General features: G+C 33.6%; 1 protein-coding gene across 3 annotated transcripts in view; it reads left to right on the top strand.

Moving 5' to 3' along the window:
* Window positions 1-10140, top strand: part of LOC128200159 (uncharacterized) — a 49308-nt gene extending 39168 nt beyond the window's left edge. For 2 of the 3 annotated variants that reach the window (XM_052892606.1, XM_052892608.1), the window contains 4 exons: window positions 6315-6406; window positions 7401-7495; window positions 8276-8384; window positions 9269-10138. In XM_052892606.1, coding sequence (XP_052748566.1) covers window positions 6315-6406; window positions 7401-7495; window positions 8276-8384; window positions 9269-9292 — 320 coding nt within the window. In that variant the 3' untranslated portion in view covers window positions 9293-10138. Of the gene's footprint in view, window positions 1-6314; window positions 6407-7400; window positions 7496-8275; window positions 8385-9268 lie in introns of all 3 variants that reach the window. The other variant, XM_052892607.1, reaches the window with a different exon arrangement.
* Window positions 10141-22499: the final 12359 nt, after the last annotated feature.

The raw sequence follows: 22499 nt of genomic DNA on the forward strand, positions 1-22499 counted from the left end.
TGGGACGTTAAAGAACATTATTAATTTTATGCCGGCTATGCGGACGAAGTCACCGGTAAAAGCTAGTGTTAACAATTAAATCCGCTGACTGAGCACGTTTCGTCGTATTAATGATTCGTTGAATGATCACGTTCGAATGAATATCTTTACTTATTAGTTAATTGAGGCTAATATCGATTCTCGGATAATTGCAATCGTAGGTGTAAACAATTACGATATTGGAAGATAAAAAATTATCTGTGAGAATTATAATAGGTACAAGTTTTTTTTTTTTTATTCATTTCGTATAATTACAATAGTCTGCAAAACTTGTGGGAGACTGGACCCTAAACTGGATCAGAGATCTGTATCTCAGGAATCCAGGCCCTTAACTCGGACACCATATACAGCTTGCATTAAGTAGAAGTTTATTGCAAGAAAATTGATAATTTATTAAGATTGTTTCACAAAAAAAAATCGACTTCAATTGCAGTAAACCCAGTTGTTTAGGTTTAAAAACGTAAATACAGAATTTATTTTGATAAAATTTCTATGGCATTAAATGGCAAGAATATGTTTGCAAATAAAAAAAAGCAAATTGATTTATAAGAGAATTATGAGGTTACAAACATTAAAAGAAACAAACTGAGAATTTCTTTCTTTTTGAAATCGGATGAAAAGACATAAAATAGAAGATAACTAGAAAAGGATTGAAATAGACAAATTAAATGTACCTAAAAATATAATTGAACTCGATGTATAAGACTGACTCATGCTTTTCCCTTTTTCGTGACGCTTTTTAATCACAATTAAACAAAAATGTAATTAAAAGCGGTACTTACACAGTTGACCCGTTTTGTTTAGCAAAATTAATTCGAAGTTATTTCTTTACATGGATTCAAAAAACGCAATATATTACTATGGACTGAATTCTTATAATTTTAACTTGTCCGTCTATTTATTGATTTGTATCAATCTTCATTGAAGTTCATGACAATTATTTCATATTTTCGAAAAGAACTTCTATTTCTTGCCAGTTTATTTTGGCTAAACATGCTTAGTGCATTGGATGGTAAGATTACATAAAATACCTGCAAAAGTGAGCAGAAATGTCGTGCATTGTTAAATTATTTTGATTATTGGAAGAAAATCTATAGAATTTGTATACAGATGCAAATCATGGGCTAATGTAGAAGACCTAATGTGAAGAAGGATTTTGAAGATAAATTGGGCGTAATCACTGTAGAGGTTCTTTGATAAACTGAAAAACAGCATGAGTTGTCTTTCTTCTAAAACTTCGTATCTTACCAACAGATAAGAAGTTTTACACTTGATTGTGATGGTAAAATTGCTAAAGAGAACCATGGCGATTGCAAAAAAAGTCAGGCTCTGCAAGATGCGGGAATAGATAGCCGAACTATCTATTTCATCAAACACAAAATACAGATTAGATTACTATGGATTGCTGGCCAAACTTCACTGCTAATTCCAGAAGACAAATAAAGATCCTTACAAATCCGAATTAAAAATATAAAGAAAAACTACTTAATAGCATTGTGTAACATGCCCTACATATACCATTGTATATCATGACCATTTTAAACATTAATTGGCTGCTGCTGGGCATATGAAATGAAATGAAATGAAATGAAATGAAATGAAATGAAATGAAATGAAATGAAATGAAATGAAATGAAATTAAATTAAATGAAATGAAATGAAATGAAATGAAATGAAATGAAATGAATTGAATTTGAAATGAATTTATTTTGCTAGAATGTAGGTAGTTTTTGATAAAAGAGGTTTACATTTCCCATATACATTCTGCCTCTATGTCGGCGTGCAAATTATTAATAATATGAAAAAATTACATAATTCTACATTATATTTCCCCTTATTAGTCATACTATTTAACACACACATAATTTATTACAGTAAATAGAAAAGAAAACAAGAGCCAAAGCGTCAATCACATCTCTATTATAGACTGTCAAGTACATTTGTTTTTTTTAGTTAAATATTCATTGATGGTATAAAAATTATTACATAACAGCCAATTCCTAAGTTTATGTTTGAACACTGTATGGGCTGTTATTTCTCTAATGTAATTTGGTAGATGATTGTAAACTTTAATAGCCATACAATATGCATTCCTTTTATGTAAATCTAATCTACACTTTGGTACACATAATTTGTCCATCACACAAAGGCCTTCTCAATAGATTGCTGTAAGGAGTGGTCCTGTTACACACACTGATTGCATTTGCTTCGTAGCTCCATCTAACGGTGGGGCCAGGAATGTTTATTATTATTTTTTATCAACACACCCATTCATGTAATAGTGCATCATCAGTTTGCACTTACACCTCCTACAGTCATTACCATGGGCACCGGGCACGAAGACAGATGGGAACAAATAAAAATATCATGTGGGTGTAATGTTCATTATAAAGGTGAATTGATCCAATTTCCTTTCTAACATTATTATTGTACTTTGTTTGGTATGGGTTTATTTATTTATTTATTTTATACGAAAATCCACAGCTCTTAAAAATACCTCTTATATACAGACAATAACGGATTTTATTTATACAAACGAAAAATATAATTCCAAAATTTTATTTGTTTGAATAATTTTTTAAACCACTTCCTAAAAGAGGAGGTTCCAATTTTTCTGTTCATTTTATAAATTTTTTTTTTGCCAATTTCCAAACAGATCTTGATAATTCATTTCGATCGATCAGTTTTAACGCGGGTTACTCTTCTATTAATCACCAACGACTGAAATCATAGACACCAAATATATACAAATTTACTAAATAAATAATCAGTGCCACCACCGTTAAATTAATCCATAAATGAAAAGTTCTACAGTTAAAGACTGAGCGACAACGTCGGACTGCCCAAATAGTCGAGGTGCCATTTGCCATCCGGGCCCCAGCCAGCGTGGACCTGCCACGAGTCTGATATGCGGCTCTTGCAGTGTCGCTACCAACTAATGCAATTACCATCATCTAGTCTCGGATCCCGGGTTTTTGGTCAGCAACAACCGGTTCTTCCAGCTCAGTCCGACCCTGATTAGCGATGGAGAAAGCTGTGTTGGGAATTTCTTTAAGAAACATGATGCGCAAAGAGAAAATACGACGGAAATTAAAACTCAACAACTGAAGTGGCGATGGTCTGCGTATTTATCGAAGTCGTTGGTAGGTAAGGAAGTAAGGTTTTGGAGTGTAGGGGACGTACAAGATGAGATACTTTAGAAGAATATCCCGACGACATTAATAAGACAGCCAGAAGTGGATGGATGCGAAAAACGGAGGATCGCATGGTGGAAAGCATTGGGTAAAGCTTCCACCAGGGAACAGACTAAGGCTAAAATAAATGAATGTACGAAATCCAAAAAAAATTAATGGATATTGTTTGTTATTTTTTCAAACAAAAACTGAAAGGATTATAGTTGCGGGTAGGTTGAATTCTAACTTAGCGCTTAGAATATTCTAAGTACTAATTCTCATGGGTAAAACCGTGGCATAATGCTTGTATATAATATATTTTATCGCAAAATCAATTACAAATTATATATAGAAACAAATCGAAAAGTTGTTATTATGATAAAGTTATATATACCACCTACAATAACTTCCAAAATATTAAATGAATACAAATGATTTGGCAGATTTTCGTGTAAACTCGGACAAAGAGCCGGGCCGAGGCTGGGAACTAACTTCGGAACAACTATAGGCAATTGCTTGCGTGACTTGTAAGCGATCATTAATATAAGAAGTGTGTTACCAATTAATATATTAGTTATGTCACAGGCACAGAATTTACCCAGTTTTTCTAACTAGTTTAAGGATTTTCTGCATTCTTTTTAATCAGTTAATAAAATAATATCAATTATGACATAATTTTATTAATTAACTCATCATAATTTTTTTTTTTACTTTTTATGATAGTTACAAAAAAATTACAAACAAACCGACGATTCATTTGCTAGAAAACTTATAATCGTCGCCTATAGACATGAGCAGTATTGTGAATATCTTAGAATCCACTGTGACATTCATAATGTCGACCTTATGGCCTCAGCATAGAATAGGCCATCCCTTCCAAGCCTATGTTTAGTAAAAGACAAGTAACGGCTAATATAATGGTAATGAAAGTTTACTGTTAGTTTAACATTCATTTTGTGAGGATTGTAGATAACTTCGCTCCGCGGAGTAAAAAAGTTGTTATAGAGCAAAATTGATTGGTACACGACTGCGGAGCTGTTGATTATCGTATATATTTTTGCCCCATAGAGGTGCTAGTAAACAAGAGTTTATTATGTCACATTTATATTATATGTGAATAAATGCTTGTTTATAACATGGTATAATAAACCGCACTATTGCATAATCGATTGAAGTAAAAAGTTAATAAATTATCTACATTTTACCAGAGGGAGACTTTGTACAAAAGTCGATTGCTTGGGTACCTCTGTCCCATTCGTGTTTCAACTGTAAAGCAGTTGTGTTTGCATGGCTGTGTTTCGGTATGAAGGGTGGGATATGGCGTGAATTTACTGGGTACAGATGAATAACACCTGTGTCCTCAGGAATGACAACGCATGGGGGTATCATGGGCGAAACAGTATACTCAGTTATGTCCATGGTACTGCTCATGTCTATAGGCGACGGTTACCACTTTCCATTAGATGGGCCGTCAGCTTGTTTGCCATTCTAAGTTGTATAACAAAAAAACATTATATAGGATTAGCTATTGACAATGGATTATCTACCGTTTCCTGGAATACAAATTCGAATTATCTTTATTTAAATAGACGTGTTTACAAGCACTTTTAAATCGTCATTTGTCATGAATCTACTGCAGGTTTTGGAATATTTACTGAAAAGAAACTCGAAACTTGCTCTTTTAAATCTCTGCTAACATTATATTTATTTATTTAAATGCACTGTCCCTCCTCATACCTCCTCATGCTATAGTGGATCGTTTACGGTTCATGCGGCTACACTATGGAACTCTCTTCCACTGCATATTCGTGAAAGTCAATCGCTGAATATATTCAAGAGCAGATTAAAAGAGCATCTTCTGTTCTCATAAACTTATTATGTCTATGTATGTATATGTACGTATTTTGTATATATATATATATATATATATATATATATATATATATATATATATATATGTATTTTGATTTTAATTGTATGAGTTATTTATATATGTCAACATATTTATTATTTTTTAATAGAAATATCTATAATGTTTCTTTCTATTATTGTACGCACACTGCTCACTAGTAATTAATGCTCCTTTCCACTCAGGGTTTGCTGGAAGAGAACTCTTACAGAGTTAAGCTCGCCTGTTGTACATCTTTATTTTATATATATTATGTTGTAATTTTTTGTGTACAATAAAGAATAAATAAATAAAATAAAATACTGTGTCTAAAATCACATTCATTAAAAATTCCGTGCATTGATCGATCATTCATTCATGATCACACTTAGTAACTAAGTAAGGAACTTCTATGTTAAAATTTCATAAAACCTACGTTTTTGCTATTGCTTTTAATTATTAATAATTTTATTAAATAGGTTTTGAACAACGTAGCTTAGGAGAAGTTGTTAACTTGGAATTATTGATATAAAAAACTATAATAATAATACTTTTATTTCCTATGATTTTGGCTATAAAACATTAGATCTTATAAATTAAAACTATCTTACAAAATCTACTTAGATCAAGCGTGCAAATATTTAAAACAAAAGTTACAATAATTTAATTTCTAATTTTTGGTAGCATTAAAAAACTAATTGTTTAGGAATATATATATATATATATATATATATATATATATATATATATATATATATATATATATATATATATATATATATATATATATATATATATATATATATATATATATATATATATATATAGTAATTCGATTTATTTTATTTTACATAAATACATACATATCTGTCGCCTGTCTCCCATTAGGGTAGGCAGAAATAATGGAACGCCAAATGCTTCGATTCAAACAAACCTCTTTCGCTTCTTCCACATTCATCAATCTTCATACACGCTCGCCGGTTACGGGTACTTTTAATTTGGCCCTTCTTCAGCACGTCGCCTACTTGGTCAATATACGTCCGTCTAGGGCGGCCCCTACTGACATCTCCATTCATTCTTGCTCGATAAATCTCATTCGTAATTCTTTTTTCATCCATCCTCTCCAAATGACCAAACCAACGCAACATTTTGTTTTAATAATAAAAAGAGTAATTATATTGTTTTAATTAATTAATCGTAATATAATTTTCCAGCTCACGGCAAACGGTCAGGCAGGCCGCCAGTCAGCGCTTCAGACTGGTACCTCACAAGAATGCTTCGGCGTATTGCTTCTAATACAGAATTGGTTAGTAATGATATAATTTTTTTTGTTTTATACAACTTAGAATGGCAAACAAGCTGACGGCCCACCTGATGGAAAGTGGTAACCGTCGCCTATAGACATGAGCAGTACCATGGACATAACAGAGTATACTGTTTCGCCCATGATACTTCCCATGCGTTGCCATTCCTGAGGACTAAGGTGTTATTCCTCTGTACCCTGTAAATTCACGCCATATCCCACCCTTTAAACCGAAACACAGCCATGCAAACACAACTGCTTCACGGTTGAAACACGAAGAGGACAGAGGTACCCAAGCAATCGACTTTTGTACAAAGTTTTAAAATATATGGATCTTATAAATAATATAGATAAAAAAGAATAGTACTTAGGCCGAGGATTCCGTCCCACTGTATTACCATAAGAATGTATTAATATCCCACTATTGGGCACGTATTTGTCACTATTAGAATAACATATTTATTTAATGGAATGATAACCCTGTCTATGCTATTGGTATACGCTAGCAGGGCACTATTAAAAGATGATAGGTAAAGATGGAAGTAGGTCAATTAGTCTATTGTGCCAAATTTCTTGTTAAAATTTCTTGAAACTCATGAAAGGTATCACGGGCGGCAATATATATTCTATTATGTCCATGGTACCACTTTCTATCAGGTGGACTGTTAATATGTTTAAATTGGCAATTTAAGTATGAATAAGACAAAAAATAATAAACAGACAAAAATAACATAAATTAATACATCTCTATTTATTTTTTATTTTATACACAGTTATTTCTATAAAAACTTATATTATTATTGTTTACTAAATATGCAAAAACAAACGGATTATATTTAAATATAATCCGTTTGTTTTGAATGTATGTTTAATTAATTAATTAATGTTGGTTTTAAAACCAACTTTATACGAACTTTATCTCGGTGCGACATCTAGTTTCAAACGTTAAACTTCTGAAATATAACGCCATCTATATATTGTATTCGTAAACTTACAGACACGACCTCGGCAATTGAATTTGAGGAATGATGATATCAACGCCATCTATCAGGTGGATGTGCCCAACGACTCAACCGCTTCGGACAAACTCAAGTAAACTTTAGACACAATTTCTTTCTTTATTTAAAAGATGGCAGTATAGTAGTACTGTCAAGATGTTATTTTTTTTTTATTGGTAGAAAATAAAATAGTAACCCCGCTTGCGCTAACGGGATACGCTGGCGAGCACCAGTGAAGGGTGATCGATGAGGATGAAAACAGGCCAGTTAGCCCATCATGATGAATTCATCAGGATTTAATCATGATAGTTTCCAGGGGGAACCGCGAGGAGGTCGACCAATGGGATTCTCAATCTCCATTACTAACAATCCCTTTCCCCCTCAAGATGTTATTTATAAATATTTTTTTAATACTTTATAACTGGCTATATATAGGGTCGCATTCTTTGCCTTTAAACTAAACATCCCACTGAAAAAAAAAGCAAGTGAATAAGGACTCAAATTTTCCGATCCCAAAACCGTACACAGCAACACGTTACCTTCGATAGAAAATGATAATTATTGGGGTATTCATACAACTTCATAATACAATGATACTTTCTTAATAAGCATATATTTGCTATATCGTATCAATATGTTTTTATGCCATACCATGCCATGCATAGATAAATAATATATTTACGAAATTAATAATTATACTTTTTTATTATTTACTATTTATAACCCGCGTAAACTATCCTACGCGCTAAGTTAGAATACTAACCTATCTGTGAACCAAGTTTCATTCAAATCTGTTAAATAGTTTTTGCGTGAAAGAGTAACAAACATCCATTCATCTATCGCAATAAACGTAATCATTTTAAATACTTTCCAGAGCCGACAACGAGAACATTATCCTAGATTCCACCATTAGCAGGAATCTCGAAGCGAAACCAATGTTAGATGATGAACTACTGGCGAAAATCAAAATCTGGCAAATGATGGTAAAATAGCTTTTAATTTTTTCTTTATATAATTTTTCTTTTTCTTTCATTCAATTTCACACTCATTTCCTTTCGTGAATGATCTCACTAGAGCTACTACAAGTCACCTTCAGACCCTTATGCTCTCATCTATGAGTTTGAACACCAGGATACCAGCTTGGTACGCTTGACTCGGTTCAAAGGCTACAGTGAACATTTACCATCAGACGGGCTATATGCTTGTTTACCACGTACGTGGTATAAAAAAATTAGTCATATGAAAATACACCGTCATATCAGCCTTTAACTGTCCACTGCTGAACATAAGCCTCCTCTTGGAGAGTGCTGCCAGTAGTTGCCACGTTTGGCAGGCGGGTTGGCAACCGCAGTCAGGTTTTAGAAATGTTTTAATAGGGACGCTGCTGCCCATCCCTCACCTTCCCTTAGTCGGCTTTTACAACACCCACGGGATAGGGAGAATAAAATATACATACAAATTATAAAATTTATTTTATATATTATTATTTTATTTTATTATTATTAAATTATATCTTATAATGATAATGATAATAAAAACCGAAACCGAGAAAAAGAGAAAATATCTCGACCTGGCTCACGAGGTGACCGAAATGTGGGGGGTGACGTCCACTGAGATCATTCCAATCGTTTTGTCGGTGAACGGTCTAATCCCAACCAGTCTGGAACAACATCTCAGACGGTTGGGATTCCGAGGCGGCTCACTCCCGGGAAAGTTGCAGAAAGCGGTGCTTTTAGATTCTGTCCGCATTGTACGCCGGTTTCTCTCCCTGGGGCCCTGACTGTGCTTCTGCCGGGGGTTAGTTGCCATCTCCTCTCCTTCAGAGAGGAGATGTGAATTTTGTAATAATATTTTTTTTTTTTTTCAGAGAGATGCAACAGTGAACAAATGAATAGGAAAATAAACAATCACATGGACTGACGTTATTTTTCAAGCTTCAGTTTAAAAATGTTAATTTGTATTAGAATTTATTTTAAATTGTTAACTTAGTTTATAAAATTCTAATACTAACAATGTTTACTTAATATCGTCAATTGTAAGGCTGGGTTACAATTGGCCATAACTTGTAAAATATAGAATATAGGATAATATGTGCCATTCTATGTTAATAAAACTAATATATTGTAACTTTCACACTATTTCACTTTGATGTTGATAATACTAATTTATTTTGTAATTTAGTTTATATAATTTGTCATTATTTTATGATAAATAATATTTTAATAACAAATTAAATAGTTTATTAATTTTATAAACAGTATCAATAATGTTATTCAACGAAGATACCATTTTTATTTCTTCTTCAAGAGCCTCCTGATTATTGGAGGTCGAACATTAGCTTCGCAAATTCCTTTCATTAATTTGCCATTCCAAATTTAATATACATTTAATATTGCATTTAATTAAAAATTATTATTTCAATTAATTAATAATTAAAATATAATATAAATGTATAATTTAGTTTAATTTAGTAACACTAAATTATTATTCGTAATTACGTGACGAGCACGTGACTATTGCGTAACGTCACAATGATTAGTCAAATGTAAAACTAGATAAAAACATGTATACGGTAATGAAAATAAATGCTTTAGACGAATACACATTGTTTTCTATAAAAAAAAAAAAAGAAAATGTTATTTACGTGTAAAATCGCGAATATTGTTTGTTGAATGTAATTATATAAAATGAAACTGAGAAATATATGGCAGATTTATCGTGGCGTATTTATTTATATATTCTACCTATTTTTCTTTTTTTTTTTTTTAATGAATGATAATGGAATGGTTAATCAGCCTGAGCAAATGGTATACGCAGGTGGGGTACCAATGAGGTATGATAAGTGAGAATGAAAGGCTCAGTTAACCCATCGTGATGGGTTATTTGTAATTCAGCACAATGTTTTCCAGGACGACCACGGGGTAGACGACTTGATAGGATATATTGTTAGCAATGAAACTAGTCTGCGTTACCAACGATCTCTCCCTGCTCTCCAATTCGGTTAACAACTGACGGAGTTATGAAGTAACAAACATAGAAAAATAAAATAGAATTAAAAACCTCCTTCTTTTCAAAATCTGTTGATTATCTAAATGTTTTTAAATCGAATTAACCACTTGATGGAAAGTAATAGACATGAGTAGTGCCATGGACACATAACGAACATATATATATATATATATATATATATATATATATATATATATATATATATATATATATATATATATATATATATATATATATATATATATATATATTATAATATAAAAATATGAACAACTACATTAAATTGCATTAAAATAAAATAAAACATATGGAAATAAAAAAAAATCGTTAAAATAATAAAATAATTAAATTAATTTGGAATTTAATTCGAATTTAATTAAATTGATGAAATTGAAATTGAATTATTTAAATCTATATGACAATTTAAGGATCGTCGCCCTCCTCGCTTCTAATTGCTGCGCCCGACAGGGTCTACAATGTACTTTATCCATTATTAACATCTTTCATAATAATATTGTAGAATGCAATAAATTGAATTGAATTGAATTGAATTGAATATACTGTCAAAAATAACCAATTATTTAAAAAAATTACATTTCGTAATACGAAATAATACCGAATCGTGTATCCTTTGCAAACTCGACTTTACCTGCATTAAACTTCCACTAATAAAACCTACACACCAAATAATTTTGTGTATGAGGTAAAGGCCAGTTCTTACTAAAAGCTTTGTTGCTATATATCTCTCTCTAAGGATAAATGTAGCGCTAATTGCTTAAACTAGAAGGGTCCAAGTCATAAGCGCCATAGAGTGAACTCTCTCCTTACAGTGACGGCGCAAGTAAAGCACGTATGTAGAATGAGTTACGTAAATAAGTCGAGTCACTTATTTGTTTGTTTATATTTTCGTTGTTTTCTATTAAAATAGACTGTATATTTTTTTATTTATGTGAGAAAACACATTGGTTTATATATGTGTCCATGTATATTATCGGAATTACTTCAGCCATCAAATGTCTACTGCTGAAGATAGGCCTCTCACAGAAGGGGCATTTTGTCAGTACCCACATTTTGTAGTTGCCATGCTTGGCAGTCGGGTTGGGAACCGCAGTTAGGCTTAGGTTATATTTTAAGATAGACGCTGCTGCCCATCTCTCGACCAATAAATTAATTCTCTTAGTCGCCTTTTACGACACCTAAGGGAAAGAAAGCGATGGCCGATTCTATGCTGGGACCACACAGTATTTATATAAACTCGTACATTTATACATAATAAAGAGAATTTTATGAACTTACTATGTTTGTTGTCTCCGATAATTCTTTTTTAATGGGTGATAATGGAATGGTCACCCCACCTGCGCTATCGGTACACACCGGCGGGGCACCACTGAGAGATGATAGGTGAAAAAGAAAGCAGTTCAGTTAGCTTATAGTGAGGAATTCCACGGAAATGAACCACGATGGTTGCCAGGGTGAACCGTGTGGAGGTCAATGCACCTTGCATTGCTAGCAATGGGGCTGTAAGATTCCATTACTAATAGCCCCTTTCCTCCTAATCACTATTATCCTACAATTCAGGTGGCATACGACGCTTTGCGTCACAGCGTCTCATCCTGCACTCGTATATTATTGGATCCATGCTAATTAAACCTGCGGGGTAAAGGGATTGTTAGTAATAAGGTCTAATTGACCCACTGCTAGCAATACACCTTATCAGGTCGACCTCCACGCAATTTCCCCTGGAAACCATCGTGATTAATTCTAGTGGAATTCGTCACGATGGGCTAACTGACCTGCCTTTTCATACTCACCTACGAGTATCATGCCTCGCAGATGAAATAATTTAGGAATCTTTCAATCTAGACGTCGTAATCTTGTTACTGGTTCTATTATTGATGATGTGGCATCAGCTTTCCTATTTGTATGTGAAAGTTTGTCTAACGAAACGTTATTTTAACGTTTTTTCTAGCGTGAAGCAGTTCTGTTTGCATGGCTGCCCTGTTAGCAATATACCCTATCAGGTCGACCTCCATGTGGTTCCCCCTGGAAACTATCGTGAACAATTCTTGTTGAATTCGTCTTGATGGGCTAACTGACCTGCTTTATCTTCACCTATCATCCCTCACTGGTGCTCCGCCAGTGTATTTCCATAGCGCAAGCGGGGTTACCATACAATGAGTACCTATTAAATAAAATTAAATCCGCTGCGTAATTATAATTTGGACCACAGCTAAACTGGATGGCCATCAAAATACTAGCGGGCCCTATTAGCGATGGTGCTTGACCGCTCCGGGAACTGAGGAATGTTCTTTGCCTGGTGGATTACCACTACATCCACAATGTATATAAAGTTTTAAAAAGTATTCAAAATCCCTACTAAGATTATAAATGTGAAAGTGAGTTTGTTTGTTACTTCTTAGTACCTGAACAGATCTATCATCATCAGCGACTGCGTCCATATGACCAGGATATATTCATTATCGAAATAAACCTGTATCCATTCTTCTCCATCCTAAATAGTATTTGTATACTAAATTTTATATTTTATTATTATATTAATTGTTAACCGTCCACTGTTGTCCGCCTTTCCCATAAAAACAAAAACTCCCCTTAGTTCTACCAATAGTTGTCACGCTTGGCAAGTGGGTTGTCAACTGCAATCAGGCCTTTGGTGATGTTTTAAAATGGATACTGCTGCCCATCCCTCAATCCTTTAGTTCCTTTAGTCGCCTCTTACGACACCCACGGGAAACAAAGGGGGGGGGCCTATTCTTTGCAGGGACCTACACGGCAATTTTATACTGATTACTTGAACCGTTAAGGCACCAAGAAATAAAAAAAACATACAATTGCACATTTCTATTAATGGTAAGGATGTATAAAGATTTCAACCACAGCTTTTCGAAGTTTAATAAAAATTAGAAGTCCCATACTGCAAGTAATCACTACGTTATTGTAGTGTCGAGTCGGCATTGAATTATATTGAGAAATATAGAAAATGAATCTATGCAACCATATGTAAGTATCAGCCAAATATAATACATTAACATTTATTGTATTATACAGCTACCTATTTAATTTTATGTCAAATTTTCAACTTTAACAAATTAGTGGCATAGATACAAACCTTTTTTTTTTTAACTAACGCACGCCTATCCTTCTTTTATAATCTGCGACGCTGAAAGGCGCTGACGTAAATCGAGATATCCCTAATAATAAGAATTAACGAAGCAGATATCCGAGACTTTAAAATTACTGCGACCTGCTGTTTAATTATTAACTTTTGGATTTCTTTGAAGTCGAAATGCAAATAATATTAATAGTTTTATTATTTTAAATGCAGCTGTTGAGCTATTGCTATTATTATTATTATTATTACTATGTATATTTTAATAGTATTGCGCACAACGCCATCTAATCTCAAACTAAACTAACCTGGTACTATGAGTATTTTTTTTAATGGATGATATTAGAGTGGTAACCCTGCCCGCGCTATTGGTATATACCGGTGGGGCACCAGTGAGGGATGATAGGTGAGGATAAAGCAAGTCAGTTAACCCATCAAGACGAATTCAACAAGAATTATTCACGATAGTTTCCAGGGGGAACCACATGGAGGTGACCTGATATTGCTAACAGAGCAGCCATGCAAACACAACTGCTTCACGCTAGAAAAAACGTTAAAATAACGTTTCGTCAGACAAACTTTCACATACAGATAGGAAAGCTGATGCCACATCATCAATAACAGAACCAGTAACAAGATTACGACGTCTAGATTGAAAGATTCCTAAATTATTTCATCTGGCTCATCAATCTATGTTAAAAGTTTGCTTTCTAATCAGTTATATAATTCGAAAGGATTACAAAAGAAGTTGGTATTATATAAAAGCATATAATCATCATCATCATCATCATCACCATATTATCCGTCAACTGTCCACTGCTGAATATGGGCCTCCTTTCACCTAATACAGTTTTTTTTTATAACACGGGGAGTAATAGAATATGCGGTTCACCTGATGGTAAATGACTACCGTCGCGTATGATCACTTACAACAACAGAAGCATCGCAGGTGTGCTGCCGGGCTTTTAGAAAGAAATATACTCTTTACTTGAAGGTGTCGTAATAGTTCGGAAATACCGCTGCTGGAAGTTAATTCCAAACAGAAGTTGTGCGTGGAAAAATGCCTTGAAAAACGCATGGTGGAAGGCAACCACCCATCCAGATGATTGGAATGAAACTTTAGTTTATGGCGGCTTCTATGATGGTGAAAAAAAGCAGCAGCAGAATTCCCAAATATATTAATTTTCATAGAAAAATATTTTACATTTCGTCTTTTAGTAACCTAGTATTTTTAAAATACAATCTGCTTATTGTGACACTAGATGGCGTCATACGATACGTCCAGGGACGCTATACTAAGTCTATGGTCCAGGGCTATACAGGAGTATTTATTTATAGGACTAGAATAGCACATTGTCCAGTACTATGAGAAATCACCGTTCAAATATAGCGTCACCGTTCATTTAATACGAAAAGTGCCACCTCGCTACTGACGAGAAAATTGTATTACATCACAACACAAAACGTCCAGAGTGACCGCGAAAACAACGGACAGCAAATTATTGCAAATAAAACTGTGTTAAACGGTTATAATAATTGAATTCCTAAACAGGTTTTTAATGGGAATTCTTATGCGAAAATTTGATCTTCGAAAACATACTTGCTTAAAATATCGGCAGAAAGTAACAATATACGCAAAATACAAGTAAGTTGAAACATGTTGTTTCGTACATATTTCATTTATTTATAAATAAACCATAAAAATTACAAATATGTTCACTTTATCGCTAAACTGCTCTTTTAGGTAATCCACTTATTAAATCAAAGGCCACGGCGATTGCTTATATTTTGCAAAATTTTTGTCACATGTCTTTAAAATGAAAATCGGAACAAAACAAACAATAAACTTTTTATTTTATACTACTTAGAATGGCAAACAAGCTGACGGCCAACCTGATGGAATGTGGTAACCGTCGTCTATAGACATGAGCAGTACCATGGACATAACAGAGTGTACTGTTTCGCCCATGATACCCCGCATGCGTTGCCATTCCTGAGGGCTCAGATGTTATTCCTCTGTACCCTGTAAATTCACGTCATATCCCAACCTTCAAACCGAAACACAGCCATGCAAAGACAACTGTTTTACGGTTGAAACACGAATAGGACAGAGGTACCCAAGCAATCGACTTTTGTCTCCCTCTGGTAAAAAACTAGAACCTATATTAACATTTCACCTCCAGCTATCAAATTAATACGGGATGTGAATTTTTTTATATTTTTCGCGTATATATTTTTGCTGTAAAATATAGGAATCATTTTATAGCATTTAGAAAAATTTGTTATTTCTCTTCTCAAGTTCATATTTTATGAAGTCGCACATTCTCTTTTCAGTTCTTGACAGATGCGTATTATTGTAGTAATCCGACATACATAAGATGTATAGAGCATCGCTATACCATTAACAGAGTTCATGATTGCCTGCAAATTTATAATAAATGAGACATCATCATGTCAGCCTTTAACTGTCCACTGCTGAACATAAAATTCCCCTTGGGGGATTTTGCCAGTAATTGCCATGCTTGGCAAGTGGATTGGCAACCGCAGTCAGGCTTTAGAGATGTTTTAAGAGGAACGCTGCTGCCCAATTGTCGCCGTCCCTTAGTCGGCTCTTACGACACCCACGGGATAGAAAGGGGTGGCCTATTTATCGCCGGAACCACACGGCCACGGAAACATAGCACCTCAGTCCTCAGGAATGGCAATATATGGGGGAAAAAGTATACTCTGTTATGTCCAAGCAGTTGTGTTTGCATGGCTGTGTTTCGGTTTGAAGAGTGGGATATGACGTGAATTTACTGGGTACAGAGGAATAACACCTGAGTCCTCAGGAATGGCAACGCATGAGGGGTATCATGGGCGAAACAGTATACTCTGTTATGTCCACGGTACTGCTCACGTCTATAGGCGACGGTTACTACTCTCCATCAGGTGGGCCGTCAACTTGTTTGTAATTTTTAAAAAGCATAAATAATTGATAACTATTAAAAATTACAATTACATTGCTCCACTTCGACAACCTTTAGTATAAACGCTTTTAAATCCCAATAAACTATCAAATACTACAGTGTAACACACGTGTGACATTTCAATTGCTAAACTGCGACATTCGTTTACTGAATCCATATTCACAAAGATATAAAGCAGTAGGTTACTACGAAGCTAGTATAAACATACGACTAAACTGTATGGAAAAATCGTATGAAATTAGACAATTATTCCAAAAAGCTTTTTTTTTTAAACTATGAAATGGAAAATGGTGCACACTTTTTTTCTGCAACTTACAATAGCAAACAAACTGACGGCTCACCTGATGGAATGTGGAATGTGAATGCGGGAGGCCTATGTTCATCAATGGGCAATAAACGGTTGATATGGTGATGATGATGATAATGGTAATATAGTTAATAATTTATATCATTCTTTGAAGGGAACAATAAAGATTTTTATTCATTTACTTGCTTCCTTCCTCACTCACTCACTCACTCACTCGCTCGCTTGCTCGCTTGCCCACTTGCTCGCTCGCTAGCTTGCTTGTTTGCTTGTTTGTTTACTTATTTACTTTTTTACTTATTTATTAAAATAATTTAAAAAAACCAAAAACTTTTTTTTTTATACGACAGAATGGCAAACAAGCTGACGGCTCACCGGATGGAAAGTGATAATCATAAGCCTATAAACATAAGCAGTACCATGGCCATAACAGAGTATACTGTTTCGCCCATGATACCCCCCATGCATTGCCATTCCTGAGGACTCAGGTGTTATTCCTCTGTACCCAATAAATTCACGCCATATCCCACCCTTCAAACCGAAACAGCCATGCAAACACAACTGCTTCACGGTTGAAACACGAATGGGACAGAGGTACCCAAACAATCGACTTTTGTACAAAGTCTCCCTCTGGTGTAAACTAAACCTAGTGTGCTAACATAAAAAAATATAATAAAGGCATTTAACTCGACTCCAGATATTTCTGAGCTAATCATTCATAGATCATTAATTTCCAATCATTCATTCCCCATTTTTTATATAGCATTAAGATTGCCTTTGATATCATATCATTTCCATGTATTCAATAAATAAATAAATAAAAATTCCAAATTGTCACTTCTAGAATTTTTATATCTGCATGTATATCCAATACAGGAGTAGTTACTGGGAGCAAGTTAAATTGAATTTTTCAATCGACAAAATTACCTGCTGTATAAAGATCCCGTGTCCCGTAGGTATTGACAGACGGTCATTACACTCATTTACACTTTTTTAATGGATGCAAATAGAATGGTATTCCCGTCTGCGCCATCGATGTTCGCTGGCGAAGTACCAGTGTGGATGGAGTAATAGGTGAAGATGAAAGGCAGTTATCGGGAACAAATTACCTTTTACTATTTGTTATTTTTTACCTTTATTAATTAAGGTAAAAAATTCCGGGTTTTTTTTTTCAACGGATGATAATGGAATGGCAACCCCGCCTGCGCTAACGGTATATGCTGGCGGGGCACAAGTGAGGGATGATAAGCGAGGATGAAAGGGCAGGCCAGTTAGCCCATCGTGATGATTACACTTGGAATTCAGCAGGTTAGTTTCCAGAGGGGACCACGTGGAGGTCGTCCTGATAGTATATTACTAGCAATAAGACTGATAGTCCGCATTACTAACGATTTCTTCACGCCCCCCTAGGCACTCTGATGTATACTGCTGATGCGCTAGTTTAGTTGTATTTCTTGCCCGTTCTTCTCAGCTGAAATTGCATTCCTAACTGGGCGGTAAATAAAAAAAAATACTATTCAAAAATGCTTATTAACAAGTTTACTTGAAATAAAAATATTTTTATTTATTTATTTAAACATTGATTGATCATATATACTAAAAAATTTCATATAATTAAAAATTTCATCCCAATCATCTGAACGAGTGGCGGTCCTCCACCGTGCGTTTTTCAAGGCACTTTCTTCCACGCACAACCACTCTTTAGAATCAACTTCCAGCAGCAGTATTTTCGAACCGATACGACAACATAACCTTCAAGAAAAGAGCATATTCCCTATTAAACGGCCGGCAGCACACCTGTAATACCTTTGGTGTTGTGGGTGATCATGGACGGCGGTAGTCACTTACCACCAGGTGAGCCGCATGCTCGTTTGCCCCCTGTCTTGTAAAAAAAAGTTTCCTCTTTTTTTGAAATGGGTTAAAAATGTATGTACTATAAATACAAATATCAATCGGTAATGGTCGTCATTTGTACTCATCAAAAACGTGAAAAAACTATCACGTCGCCCACAACGAGTCTCGTTACTGAGCTCATTTCCTTATCCAGCCATGCAACGGCTCGCTCGTAAATACCGGAAAACGACGCGATCGGGACGTACAGTATACAGCGATATAACCGGTAACTGTCCGGACGTAATTGATATGGGACTTGAAATGATTGGTATTCAGATTCGGTGGGTACACCGATTTCAGTTTTCAATTGAATATTTATTATTTATTACTCACCTGTTAAAGAAAAAAGGGTAATGTTTTTTATGTGTATAATAAATAATAGTAATTGAAGATTTTACCATTCGGAGACTATAAATAAGTTGGGCACTTCTGTCCCCCTAGTCTTTCTACCATGATACAACCGTACTTAAGATTATATTTCGGTTTAAAAAATGAAAGTGTTAATTATAAGGAGACATAACGTTTTAAATCTGAGGAATGACAACTCATAGAGACCATGGGGATAGCAGTGCCATAATCATGTAATCATATAATATCGTTTTGGCATGAATTTACAGGGTACAGAGGAATAACACATGAGTCCTCAGGAATGGCAACGTATCATGGGCGAAACAATATACTCTGTTATGTCCATGGTACTGCTCATGTCTATAAACGAAGGTTACCACTTTCCATCAGGTGGACCATCAGCTTGTTTGCCATTCTAAGTTGTATAAAAAAAAACTTACTTTAATTGTGGTAAAACCAGTTATTTTAATTCAAAAACTAAACTACTAATTCGATTTTGGTAAAATTTCTATGAGGGAAATGGGAAAGGAAGGGGTAGCTCGTTCAATGCTGGAATCACACAGCAAACGAATACGGATTTTGATATTTTTTTTATGGCACAAATCTGTATATATTTACAGCCTCAATCTACGTACCTTAATCGCGGGAAATTTCTTATGAAAGTAAAAATATTATTAAGAAATAAGGAGAAACATCAAGAGCCCCTTTTGATTGTTAATTAAAACAATTAGGCAACGAGTATTTAATTTTAAACGAGGGATATACAATTATTAATGTATAATTGAGGGTACTTGAATTGTCTAATTAATTTTATATAAAAGAGCTAGTTTAAGGTTTTTCATTATAAATTTTAGCAAATTCATGTTTTAGACAGTATTAAAGACGAGTTAGTTAATTTAGTTTAATTTATTTTAAAATAATAATCATAATATAAAATAAGGACTTCACGCCCATTAATTACTTGAGCTTGAATTAATGGTGGGAAGGGTTTTGTAAAAATCTCACCAAATCTCATTTATATGGATTATAAAGTAATGGAGGAGGCATGATTAAAGGAACTCTTATTAAACCATCTTCAAAAAGAAAGGTGCTTTCAATTTTTTTTTTAAGTTTGTTACCTCATAACTCCGTCAGTTCTAAACCGATTTGGAAAAAACTTTTTTATCGGAAAAAATATACTTAAAGATTGGTCCCATAGAAATTTTATCAAAATCGATTAACTGGCCACTGCTGAACATAGGCCTTGCCACATAATAGGGGTTTATTTGTATTTTTCACTTACTAATACATTATATAATATTTAAAGAGATAAATAAATATTTTTTCCTTTCTTTTCTTTCTTTAAAGATTGTGTTCCATAAAAAATCTTACTTCAATTGTGACAAAACTAGTTTCTTTTTATTTAAAAACTAACATACTGAACCTTTTTTCATAAAATTTATATAAAACTAATCTAAAATTATATTCTTTCGAATCAAAATATAATTTTCCAAATCAGTTTAGAACTGATAGAGTTATAAGGTAACAAACATAAAAAATACAACCGAAGTGAGAATGTCCTTCTTTTTGAAGTCGGGTAAAAGTTATGCTCGATTGTGTTTCGCTGTGATATTCATATAAATTATAAAAGTTATAAATCGTCAAATATGTAGTTTGATTAGAAAGAAAAAAATATATTCAGAGAGAGTTGTGTAGTTTTATTAAAACAATGAAGGACAAGACAAAAGGTAATGTTAAACAGTAATTTTAAAATTATGTCAAAGATTATATATTAAAAAAAATTCCAACCATTATCAACATAAAAATATCAAAAAAATCTAATAAGAGAGAAGCAAAATGCATAATCCAGTGTCTCCCATACATTTAATGCACATCTCTGATATCATTAAATATTTACTGTTAAAATTACTGGAACGAATGAAGTAAATAATATTTTACGTCTATTTTATTATCTGTGCTATCACAGTACTCTTGGGAATTAACCCCAACTTATAATCTCTCTAATCAATGATTAATGAGACATTATCCCAATACGAAACCCGGTAGTAAACGAATGAATGGAGATGTCGATAGGGGCCGCTGCAAACGGACGTCAGTCGACCAAATATGTAACATAATATAATTAAGAGTGTATTCCACAAAAAAAAACCTACTTTAATTGTTGCATAATCGGGTTTTAATTTAAAATCTAAATTACTAAACCGATTTTGATAAAATTTCTATACCACCAATCTGTAAATATATTCTTCCAGATAAAAAAGAATTTTCCAAATCGGTTTATAAAGGACGGAGTCATGAGGTAATAAATATAAAAATAAATACAAATGAAACGAGAACTTCCTTCTTTTTGAAGTCGGTTGACCACTTAACCAATTTAAAAAAAAATTACCTATAGAAAGCTCCATTTACACCAAGTAACATGTATTTTGCTGTATTTAGTAATTTATCTAAAATTCTACAGTGTAATGCATCTAACAACCTCGAAGAAATAACTCATTAGTTTAAAATGGTTAAACAAATTTCAGTTAAAAAAATTAAGATAAATAAAAACTCTTGCGAAACACCAACTTCCAGAGACCTTTCTGTTATTCGAGTCTAAAAACTTTGTACAATTTTATAAAGTCTTCAAAATAAATATTTCGCTCCGGCACCACTTTCTACCAATCGATCAATAAGTAGATACGTATTATCATTCGTTTAAAACCACAAAGGTTTTGTAAAACAAAATGGTAACTTTCAGTACTTATAAGTTATTTATAAGGTTCAAAGTGTTTTAAATACCATTAAATATATACGTATTCAATACAATAATAATATTTATTTTATTAAATACAATACCAATTGAGATGATAAATTTTAATACAATTAAAAAAACATTAACGCTTTATCATCTAACGATTTTATTTGCTGGGTCCATTACAAAAAAAAATACTAGTTATTTGATTCGAATTATTTTGTTTAATTCCGCTACAATTGGTATGTGTGTGACTACCAACACTCTTGAAGATTTACTATTATTATTATTACCAGAAGATCTACATCCTAAAAATGAAATAGTAATAATGGTCCGTCTTCAAATGTTGGCAGTCGCACACACACTAATTATAGTGGAATTAAACCATTCGTGTTTCAACCGTGAAGCAGTTGTGTTTGCATGGCTGTGTTTCGGTTTGAAGGGTGGAATATGGCGTGAATTTACAGGGTACAGAGGAATAACACCTGAGTCCTCAGGAATGGCAACCATTGGGGGGTATCATGGGCGAAACAGTATGTTATGTCCATGGTACTGCTCATGTCTATAGGCGACGGTTACCACTTTCCATCAGGTAGGCCGTCAGATTGTTTGCCATTCTAAGTTGTATAAAAAAAAAACAAAATAATTCTAATCAAATAACCAATAATATGGACTTCCGCAAAATATTACCTATCTATCTATCTATCCTATTTA

The sequence above is a fragment of the Galleria mellonella genome, unplaced genomic scaffold (genome assembly GCF_026898425.1).
Source record: "Galleria mellonella isolate WM207_F2 unplaced genomic scaffold, CSIRO_AGI_GalMel_v1 utg159, whole genome shotgun sequence".
Taxonomy (NCBI): Eukaryota; Metazoa; Arthropoda; class Insecta; order Lepidoptera; family Pyralidae; genus Galleria; species Galleria mellonella.